The sequence below is a fragment of the Podarcis erhardii genome, assembly GCF_964252035.2.
Source record: "Podarcis erhardii genome assembly, chromosome: 14".
Taxonomy (NCBI): domain Eukaryota; kingdom Metazoa; phylum Chordata; class Lepidosauria; order Squamata; family Lacertidae; genus Podarcis; species Podarcis erhardii.
The window spans coordinates 19,375,030-19,386,219 of NC_138503.1; the positions used below are offsets into that span (position 1 = coordinate 19,375,030).

Sequence of the window (11,190 nt, forward strand, 5' to 3'; positions counted from 1 at the left end):
CTCTCCAGATTTTCTTTTGTGTCTCTGCCCAGGTTCTTTATCATCATTCTAGTTTTGGATTTATTCAATTTAAAACCAGATAGCCTGCCATACTCATCTATGACCTCCAGTGCTCTGCCCAAACTTCCTTGCGGCTCTTCCAGGGATAACATCAGGTCGTCCGCATAAGCTTTCAGTTTATACTCCTTAGACCCTATTTTTATCCCTTGTATCTCAGGCGTTGATCTTATTTTATTTGCCAAAACTTCTAACACTATAATAAATAGGAGCGGGGAGAGGGGGCACCCCTGCCTAGTTCCTTTCTCAATTTTGAATGTATTTGTAAGATTATTATTTATTACCAGTTTGGCGGATTGAGTCGAGTATACTGCCTGTATTCCTTTCATAAATTCACCCTCTATCCCTACCTTTTCTATAGATTTTAATAGGAATGACCAGGAGACGTTGTCAAACGCCTTCTCAGCATCTATGAAAACCAAAGCCGCTGGGATGTCATTATTGATCTCCAGGTGTTCGATTATGTTTATGACCTGTCTCACGTTGTCTTTCAAGAGCCTATTTGGCAGGAAGCCCGATTGATCTTTTTGAATTAAGTTTGTTAAACATTTTTTCAGTCTGTTTGCCATAATATCCGCGTAAATTTTATAGTCATTGTTAAGCAAAGATATTGGCCTATAGTTCTTCATATTCAATTTATCTGTGTCTGCTTTATGAATTAATGTTATAAAGGCTTCCCTCCAAGATTCGGGTATTTTCCCTCCTCTCAAGATGTTATTCATAGTATCACAGAGCGCAGATGTCAATTGATTTCCCAAAACTTTATAATATTTGGCCGAGAGACCATCCGGTCCTGGTGCCTTACCTAATTTCATTTTTTTTATTGCATTCTGTATCTCTTCTATATTTATGGGTCTATTTAATTGGGCTCTTTCTTCTTCTGTGACAATCTTCCCTTTGCAGTTCGCTAAGTATCTTTCTATTTTAATTGGGTCCTCTTCCCCTTTCTTGTACAGCTCCTCATAAAATTTAAGAAAGTTATTTTGTATTCTTTTTGGATCTACTATCAGTTCTTCCTCCACCATTATTTTGTTTATCACATTTTGCTTTTGTCTTTTTCTCAGCTGCCAGGCCAAAAATTTCCCTGTTTTATTTGCCGATTCAAAGTATCTTTGCCTCATTGACTTGATTTTCCATTCGATTTCTTGATTCGTTAACATCGAGTATTGTGTTTGTAGTAGTTTCATTGTTTGTAGGCTATGTTCGTCTTTCGGATTTTCTATTAATTTTTTCTCACACTCCCTTAGCTGTTTGAGAACTTCCTCCTTCTTTTGCTGTCTTATTTTCTTCCTATAGTTATTTTGCTGGATAAAGAAACCTCTTAAAACCGCTTTGCTGGCGTCCCACACCACTTCCATGTTTGTTCCTGTATTAAGGTTTAAGTCGAAATATTCTTTTAAGGTGGCTTTGGCTTTTTCGATGATCTCATCATTGTCTAATAAATATTCGTTCAACCTCCATCTAAAGCCCCCCTGTAGTGTACCTTTTATTTCCAATGTTATAGAATTGTGGTCCGAGAGAGTTCTCGGTTGGATTTCACATTTCGTGGTCCTTAAGGTGAGTTCCCTCGAGATCCAGACTTGATCTATTCTACCCCAGCTTTTGTGTACTTCTGAGAAAAAGGTAAATTGCTTTTCTGTTGGATGCTTGTGCCTCCATATATCTATTAAATCCATATTTTCTTCCAAGTCCTGAAATGATTTAGGTAACTTTCCTTGGTTTCGCTTTCCCTTATCTGATTGCCTATCTATTTCTGGAACCGGCACCGCGTTGAGGTCTCCCGACAATATTATCTTGTCATTTCCTAAATCTAAGATCACTTGTTCTAATTTCCTAAAACATTCTGACCTATTTGAGTTTGGAGCATATATGTTTATCACATTAATCTTTTCCCCCTGAAAGTTAATTTGGATCCCCAAAATCCTTCCCTCTTCATCCTTATAGATCAGTTTAGGTTCCCATTTTTCATTGACATATGTTATTACTCCTTTTTTTTTCTCTGCCGTAGAATTTATAAATTCTATTCCTAATCTCTTATTTACTAGAACATGCTTGTGCCTTTTGGCTACATGGGTCTCTTGAATACAGATTACATCCAATTTTTTCTTTTTCAACACATTTACAATTTTATTCCTTTTGGTTTTTTCGTTCAGACCGTTTACATTCCATGTTAGAATCTTAAGATTCATTGTCCCTTTTAACTAACAATAAGTCAGTAATCTAACAGTAGTAAATTATCAAATTAGATTCGGGTGGTTTTGTCCTCTGTTTCTTCTTCCTCCTGGCCTGCTTCTTCCCCCTCTGTCTCCTCCCCCTCCCCCTCCCCCCCTCCCCCCAACCCCCCACCCTCCCTCTCCCTTCCCTCCATTCCTGCACCGGCCGTCACTTCTCCTTCTCCACTCCTCCCTCCGACCTTCTCCTCCACCCCCCCGAGATCCTTATCATATCTGCGTAGAAATTTACTGATTTCCTGATTGTCCGTTATCCTGAATCTTTTCCCCTTGTAGAAAAAGGAAATCCCTTCAGGGAATTCCCATCTGTGTTGTATACCATTCCTTTTTAAAATGTTGACTATCTGTTTGTAACCCTCTCTCTTACGGAGGAGTCTAATTGGTATTTCTTTGAAGATGATGATTGGTCTTCCATCAATTACCAATTTCTTCTGGTAACTTTCCCTTAAGATTATGTTTCTCATCTCTATTGATTTAAAAATCACTAAGCAATCCCCTGGGGCCTTTTTCAGTCTGTTATGTTTGGGTCTTATTTTTATCCTGAATACATTTTCTATCGATTGGGCAACTTCCTCTTCACTCAGTGCAAGCCATTTCGCCAGTTCTTGGATCATTTTCTTTCCGATATCTTCCTCCGTCTCTTCTCCCACTCCTCTGAATTTTAGATTTAACTGTTTTTGTTTCATTTCCATCATTGCTAAATTATCCAAAACTTGGTCTTGGCTCTTACTTAACTCTCCGAAATTTTCCTTCAATCTCACAGCTTCTTTTCTCTGGTCCTTCATCTCCTTTTGTATTTTTTTATTTGAGTCTTCTAGGGATTTTGTTCGAGTCGTGAGTTCATTTATTCTGTTTGACATTTCCCCTACGATCCCCTCTAACTTCTTATCAAAAGATTCCTGCATCTCTCCTAACTTTTTTTCTATGTGTGTCTCATTCTGTCTAAATTCCTCTTTTATTTTCAGCCACAGAGCATCTAGATCTCTGATTTCCTCTTGTTTTGAGGATTTCCTCTCTATTGGTGTTCCTGTTGACTTCTTCCCATCCTTTCCCGCCATCTGCCCAGCCCACATCCTCCCTCCCTCACACTTTCAATTGTACAGAAATTTGATAGTCTTTTGGCTCTCCCCTAGGGGGCGTACAATCTTGGATACTTAATAATCTCGGTGGGAGATACTAAACTGCCCTTTGGGCAGGGCAAAATATCGTTACTAAATCTTATGTATGGTAGCCTGTCCCAACCGGCTCTAATTCAATTCCCTTTTTGAGGTTAAAGCATACAATCACAGTTTATAATCGTACATATATGTAGAGGTACTGTAATTAAGAGAGGGGAAACCTGGAGGGAAAAAAAAAAAAAAAGAAAAAGAAAAGAAGAAGAAGAAAAAGAAGACAGGGGGCAAAAAGGGGGAGAGAGAAGAGAGGAAAAGACCAAGGGGGGGGGAAGGAAAAATAAAACGTCTTTTTTCCGATTTTTAAGCACGTCAGGGGGGGGGAGGGGGATGGCCGAGGAGGAGGAGAGAGTTCAGTCTCTCGAGGTATGACGATCCGCCATGGGGAGAAAAAAAAAAGGAGAACTAGGTCTTCACTGCGCGTGCTGGTCTTCACTACGCGGATTAATTCTCAATATGTTGCTGTGTCCTTTATCGTTCAGCGGGGGTACTTAAAGTCCGGCGAAATAGCTGCCCAGCGAGAATAGATACTGGGGTGTTGTTTATGTGCAAGTTTTTACGAGTGACTGTCCTCCCGCAGTTTGCCGAATATGAAAACGGGGCGGAAGAAAGCCGGAACCGCTAGCGAAGCAATGGGAGGGGGAGTCACCCCTTCGTTCTTATCCACTTTTTCCTCTCCCCTTCCTCTCCCCTTCTACTTTTTTCAGCTTCCAAAATATCGCTTCCTTACACTCTTGCCAGCTTTCTTTATAAACCGTCCTTTCTAATGCCCCCCTGAACTGCCGATAACGATACAGAGTCTCTATCGATGCAAAGTCTCTAAGATTTCTTTCTAAATCAGTTACTTTTCTGCTTGGTTACTTTTGCCCCGTGACACTTCCAGCGGGGACTATCCCTTCCACGTTATACAGCGGGTGAGTAAAAGTTTCTTTGTTTCACTCCTCCGGTGCTAGTCCCAGCGCCATCTTAGATCCGAAATACAGGTCGGGCTCCTTAACTTAATCTGTTAACATCCATCGCTCCTTGGGCTCTATTGTCCGAAATAGCTCCAATATTTAACACTCAGTCCCGAGGGCGACTGTTCTTAAGGTTACGGAGATTTGTCGCCACTCTCAGTGAGAGCTAGAGGCATCGCTGCACGGGGCCCGCAGGACTTACCGAATATGCGTCGCTCGGTCCCGTCATACCCAGGTTTCCTCCACGAAGCAGGAAAAACCCAGAAGAACTCCAGGACCCCTCCGACGCTGCCGTTTGCGCTTCCCTCAAGGGGGCCCCCCTTGAGGTTTTTGGGGTCGCAGTGCCTTTGCGTTGCCCCTCAATAGCCCCGTGCAGTTCAGCGGAGTTGCGCTGCAACTTCACCGCGCTCCCATCCTGCTGGCGATCCAAACCGGAAGTAGGATAATGTTTTTGGGGGCTACGTTACCATGGTGGAAAGTTGCCCGGGCCACATTCCCAAAGTGAGCAGGGTCAAATCCACATACAAACACTCCCTTAGCAAACACAGAATTATGCGCCAACATACCCGCAAAGCTATTTCCCATGGAAACAGAGGCATCCTTAGAAAAGCCACTCGTTTTACCTTCCATTTTTCTTCATAGATTTTATTTTTTATAATGCTTGAAAAGAAAGAGTTTTCCAGCACCCTCTGTGCAAAAGGAAAATCAGCAACCACCACTCAGTCAACGCGCAGCTGAACTGCAAGCTCTGCCTTGCAGCTCCTTAAATTTTCAGATTTAAAAAAAGCAATTGCATCCCCAAAACTTCATGCATGCAGTTGCAAAATGCATAGGCTACTTTTTGGATATTTGCCAGGATCACAACTCTACTGAGACATTTCCCACTCAGATGCCTTGCATAGGACATCAATGCCCTTTCTGCTCCCCTGGACAACTAGGCCCCCCAGAGGGCAATATGAAATTTTGGCCAGATGTGACCTGCATACAGGAGTTGGCATGTCCCCAACCACACTCTGTGATCTGGAGAGGTGGATAGTGGTTTGAAAGCCATCCAATGAATTTTTTGGGAATTTTTATCAAATTGATTTCCTTCCTGTCCACGATATGATAGTGCCTCCTTTGCTCTCTCTGCAGTTTTGGGGGAGTGTTTGAACCATCTAACCCTGTTCAGTGTGCCTCCCAGTCATAAGAGCACTTAATGTATATGAGTCATCCCATCTTTCTTTTCAGTTTTTCTGCTGCTGTCCTTGATGCTATAGGAAGGCTCCACTGGGCTGTAGGTGGCAACATATTTTTTCTCCCGACAAAATGCAGATATTCTCACTAATGAGCTTCTGTAAACAAAGCAGTTAGCCATTTTCACATAGTTTGTCAGCTGGTGTTGTATAGGGCTAGAGGCAATATGTAGCATTTTGGAGCTCTTGAGTGGTTCTTGTGTCTTCGGGAGTTGCTGACCACACAGAAGAACCTTCAGTTGGAGGGGCAGAGAGGGGACAGAAAAATGCACCCTGAGTCTTTGAGAGACTTGCCTAACCAAGCAAGTTTGGTGCCTGAGACAGAATTTACAGATGGGGTACTCTCAGTAGTAATGATCAATTGCTACATAATTGGTTGGTATTGCTGCCCTTTCACGGTACCCCAAAATCAGCTGACTTTGCTGATGCCTCTAAATTAGGAGGATTTGCTTGTGGATTTCCCTTAAATTAACACCTGTGAACACATGACAGATCCAGCTAGCCCAGAATAGTCTACACAGACTGAGAATGGCTCTCCAGACGTCTTTCGCAGAGGTCTTTCCTACCTTTGTAACCTGGAGATGCTGGCAATTGAACTTGAGAAGCCTGTCTGCTACTCCTGAGCTGTGGAGTTGCTTTATTCTCACCTAGCCCAGTACTGCCTGTTCTTACTGGCTTCAGCTCTCCCTAGATCCTGGAGGTGCTGCTAAAGAAACATTTCGACTCTAGAGATTCTAGAGATTAATCTTGGGACCTTCTGGTCCTCAGGGAGTTATACCGGCAGGAAGAGTGACTGGCCCAAACTGAAGGGGATGTATAATACTTCTCAAGGCATTCCTCTTTGGAGGGCCGATCCCAAATGAAACATGTTTGCAAAGAAGATGAATTCCACCCTTTCAGCTTTAACTTGAGAATCAAAGATGTGCATTCTAATGGAGCTTCAAACGGGTGATGAAAATTCCAGACGCAGGACATAGAAAGAGTCCAGCTGCATCACACCAAAGGTCATCTCACCAGGCATCCTGTTTCCCCCCGGAGGCCAACCAAATGCATCCTGGGAGCCAGAAAAGTAGGGCTCACAGGCAACAGCAGACTTCAGGGGAGCTACTGTTGTGCTCTTGAGTGAGAAACTGACATAAAAAGAGCCCTGCTGAATTGGGCCAAAGCCATTGGGCCATTCAGCACCCAGTTCTCACAGTGGTCAACCAGAAGCCCATGGACCTGAGCATCACAGCCCTTTCCCCACCTATGATTCCCCGCAGCTCAGGGACATTCTGCCTCCCACAGCAGAGGGAGAACAAAGCCATTGTGGCTAGTGGACATTGATAGTCTTGTCCTCCATGGATTTGTCCAATCTTCTTTTAAGGCCATCCAAGTTGATGGCCATCATTTGTTCTTGTGGCAACAAATTCCTTAGTTTTAACTATGCTGTATGTGAAACCCACCCCCCACCCCACTTTCTTTCACCTGACCTGCATATGCCAGCATTCACTTTTGTTGGATATTGCCGAGATCTAGTTATGAGAGAGAGAGAAACTTATCCCTGGCCACTTTCAGCTTGCCTGAATCTACTCTTTTTTCTTTTGCACGCTCTTGATGCTGGTGGGCTGTGATGACAACATCGCCACTGTGCCAGCGTCAACCTTTTGCCTTCAGCTGTGCCATCTCGGCCCCTTCACAGGGGCCAGTTAATCAAATTAACAGGCTGGCAGCTTTGTACCCTCTCCCATCACACACTGGCCTCCCCCCCCCCCTCTTTTTCCTCCACAAAGAGAATTGCTGCTGTTCTTGCTCTTCTGCATTGTGGGATTGCTCCATGCCACGCGGCCACTGTGCCGTTGGTTTCTCCCCCTGCCCTCCCATGACCACACAGTGTTTCTCTTATACCAGGCTGCAGCTGGCAGAACGACCACATTTTGCTTCTTCTAACACCTGTGCCAGGTGGTGGGATGACTGGAGAGATTCTGGCCCCTCCCAGACTGCCCCACTTGAAGTGTTGTTTTTCAGGAGTTCCCTAGTTCAAGGATGAAGCTTTGAGGTGGGGACACAGAGGGAATAGGGGCACAAGCAATGGTGTGGCTTCCCCGTCTTCAGCCACTGTCACCGTTAGAAAGCTTGGGAGACATAAAGGAAAGTTTAATAGGCAACCTACTTGGGAGAATTTCTTTTAAGAAGCAAAACAACTTTCCATTTTCTTAACAATTGGCTTGGGGGTGGGGTGGGGGAGATGCTCAATATTACTGTTCTTATTGACACGCATCTTGCATTTCAGCATCTAATTTAACCACCGCATGTGAGTCTGTGGAAATGGCCTCTGATTGCAGAGCACTCTTCAAAAATAGATTTAAAAATACGGAGCCCATCTTGGAGATTACAGGGCGTTCTTCTTGAGTATGGTAAATTGCCCTGAATTGGAATGAGAGGAGCAGGCAGCAGACCCATGCTTTACATGGGAGGGGGGTGGAAACAACACTAGCTCCACTTCCTTTTCTCTTCTCCCTCCCCCCCTTCTCTCCCCGCCACCCCCAGTTCAGAAGGCTGCTCCTGTGGAGGAGGAAACCCTTTAGAATGCCAGCTATCAAGATTGTTGCTCTTCCACCCAGTCTGTTTCCTTTAATTGTCAGGCTAGCTGGGGCTTTCAAGAGGAGACACAGAGAGAACGAACAATGGCAATGCAGAGAGAATGTGAGGAATTCAGCTGGCTGCCTTATCCAAACCTGGAGGGGTGTCTACCTATTGAAAGAGCATCCTTGGTCCCATTCAGTAGCTGAAGTGGTTGGCCCAGGAACCAACATCCTGCTGGGGGAAGCACATGGCGCTCACTTCTATAGGAGGGAGACATGAGCTGAAAGCAGGGGAGAAGCAACTCGTTGCAGTTGCAGCCGCAACTCCCCCAGGACACGGTTGGCCTGTGCCTTTTGCTTATATTGTACAGCTGCAATTTTCAAACTTTCTACCTTTGGGGAGCACTTTCTGCACTGATTTCATCTGCCGAGGAATAAACTGCAGTGTCTGCCGCAGAAACCCAGCTCTCCCTTTCTTTGGTTTCTTTTATGAATTGCTTCCTGTAAAGTGCCTCAAAGCAATTTCACAGTAAAAAACAGCAACAATTAAAACAATTCCACCTGTAAAAACAATTCCGTATGTGGCCCGCCCGGCAGGGCAACGTGGGGCAAATCCAGTGCAGATATAGACTGGGATAAAGACATCCACTTCAAAAATTTGTTGAGAAAGGAAGATCTCCACTACGGGCCAAAAAGGCAACTGAGATGGGTGCCTGCCTGCTATGTAGAAAGAGGCAGTTCCAGAGGTTAGTTGCTGCGATAAAGACCTAATTCCTACAAGGTATGGAATGGACTGCCTTATGAGACTTTCCCATTGTAGTTATCACCACATCTTCTGGCATAATAATAAGTGGGACCTTCCGCAGTATGTTTCAGTGTAGAATGCCATGCCTTTTTCTAGATTACTCTGCTGAATTCCTCCACCCACTCGCTCTGCTTTTCTGCCCCATCCTGCCTCTCACCCTCACAACCCCAAATCAGACAGCATTCTGTGTCTACTGAGTTTACTGAGTTTGCTCAGATCTTATTGAGTCGTTTCAAGGTTCTGCTTGTACGTTTCCTGTGGGCATCAGGTTGGCAAGATGGGCCTCTTAATGCTCCTCTCATTTCAAACATGTTTGAATGCCTGGCAGCCAAACAGCAAATACTGTTAGGCTCTGCAGACCAAGGAGCAAAAGGATACAGAACTGCTAGCTGTCGGGAGGGGAGCATCAATCTGCGCTCGCCCTGCTGCAGCCCGTCTTTATGGTCTCATTCATTATAGGTTTCCACCATTTCATGGGCCATTCACTAGCTAACCCATAATGTCCTTTAGGCCCCTTACAGTTCATTTTCTGAAAAGCTGGCCTTGACTTCTTCCGAACTGCATTTATGATAACTTTCTCGCAATTCTGTCGTAATGCCTGCTTTTTCTTTTTATCACTAGTCAAAACAACATGGCATCTTTCTTTGCCTGCTCAGTCACAGTAGATTTCCTCTTACTCAGTTTCATGTAGTTAAGACTGGCCTATGAGCATCATTGTCTGTCTGTCTGTCTGTCTCCCTTGCAGGTTCTATGCCCGAGATTCCGGGCTTCTAAAGTTTGAAATCCAAGCGGGACTCCTGGGCCGGCCCATCAATCACACCGTCCGACGCCTGGTTGCATTCACCTTCCACCCTTTCGAGCCCTTTGCTATTTCGGTGCAGCGGACTAATGCGGAATATGTTGTAAACTTCCATATGAGACACAGCTGCACGTAGCACACTTTCCCCTTATGGTCGCCATGGGCACTGAGTGTACGCATTTTGTCAGAGGCACACCAAAGCTGAACATTCATGCTCTAGGAAACCAAACAGCTTTAGAGGAGTGATGTGCATCTCATCTAACAGTGTGCGGCTTTGATGCGTTGCCTGAGTACAGATGAAGTCATCGTTTTCCTCATGTTTCTCAGACTTTCAGCCCTTCTGCCATTCTCAATAAGCAAACAGATTATATTGTAAATTACTTCTGCTCCAATAATGCCTCGCATTGTTTTGTTTTTTAAAAAGATTGGCATTGCTATGTGAGCAAAATACAACAGAGGAACCATTTCCTTTTAACACCAAAGATTTTAGTCTTTCCTTCTCTCCCTCTTCCCGCACTGCAGTCTTGTAACAGTGGGATCAGAGTTCGTCACTTCAGAGTAGAGGTGTAAAATTTATGGAAATGTTAAAGCTCTGGAAAAATGTAATGTGTGTGTTGTTTTGCAAGGAAGAGGGTGGCGTAATTTTTGAGGACATTTGAAATATATGCAATATTTATTTTCTTATGAAACCCAAATGTATTTTTACTGCTTTAACAACATAAAATGCATAATTCGTAACTTGGCACACAAAGCTATATCATGTGGCAGATATACCCAATTCTAGAGAGAGATGCAAACTGCTGTACTTTATGCACATGTATCTTACTTTTTTGCCACCTGAGAAGTAGGGGGGAAATAAAAGTTGAAAATAAGAACCACAAATTTTGTAGTAAAGTAAACAAAATAAAGTGTATGGTCTTCTCATGAAGATAGCAGCACCCTCTAGTTGCAGAAATGCTTCTGGATTTGAGTGTTGTCATTTATCACTACAGTATATTTTAGGTTTGGACTACAACTCCCATCAACCCTGACCATTGCCAATGCCAGCTAGGGGTGCTGAGAGTTTGAAGGCCCACAAATTTCCCATCCCTGCTGTAGATTGGCTTACACATAAATATTTAAAACCTTGCCTTAAAAAGCATTTCATTATTTTTTTAAAAAAGGAACACATTTCAATGGAGCTGCTTTTCATGGTTCCTCAAAATGTCCTGTTCTTCTGTGTGAAAAAATAGGTTCTCAAGGGAGAAAACATCCCTGTCCCTCTTCTTCCCATCCCACTCCAATATTTCCATTTCCCCCCTTGTTTTTCCTCAGTCTTCACATCTCCAGGGTCTTTCTACTCTAGTCAAGAATTTATTTGTTTTTTAGAAA

At 43.8% G+C, this 11,190-nt stretch overlaps 1 protein-coding gene across 7 annotated transcripts in view; it reads left to right on the plus strand.

The window, feature by feature from the left end:
- DET1 (DET1 partner of COP1 E3 ubiquitin ligase) overlaps positions 1–10,425 on the plus strand; it is a 27,701-nt gene extending 17,276 nt beyond the window's left edge. For 5 of the 7 annotated variants that reach the window (XM_081839002.1, XM_081839001.1, XM_081839000.1 and 2 more), the window contains exon 5: positions 8,276–8,779. In XM_081839002.1, coding sequence (XP_081695128.1) covers positions 8,276–8,495 — 220 coding nt within the window. In that variant the 3' untranslated portion in view covers positions 8,496–8,779. Of the gene's footprint in view, positions 1–8,275; positions 8,780–9,765 lie in introns of those variants that run through there. The other 2 variants (XM_081839004.1, XM_081839005.1) reach the window with 1 other exon arrangement.
- Positions 10,426–11,190: the final 765 nt, after the last annotated feature.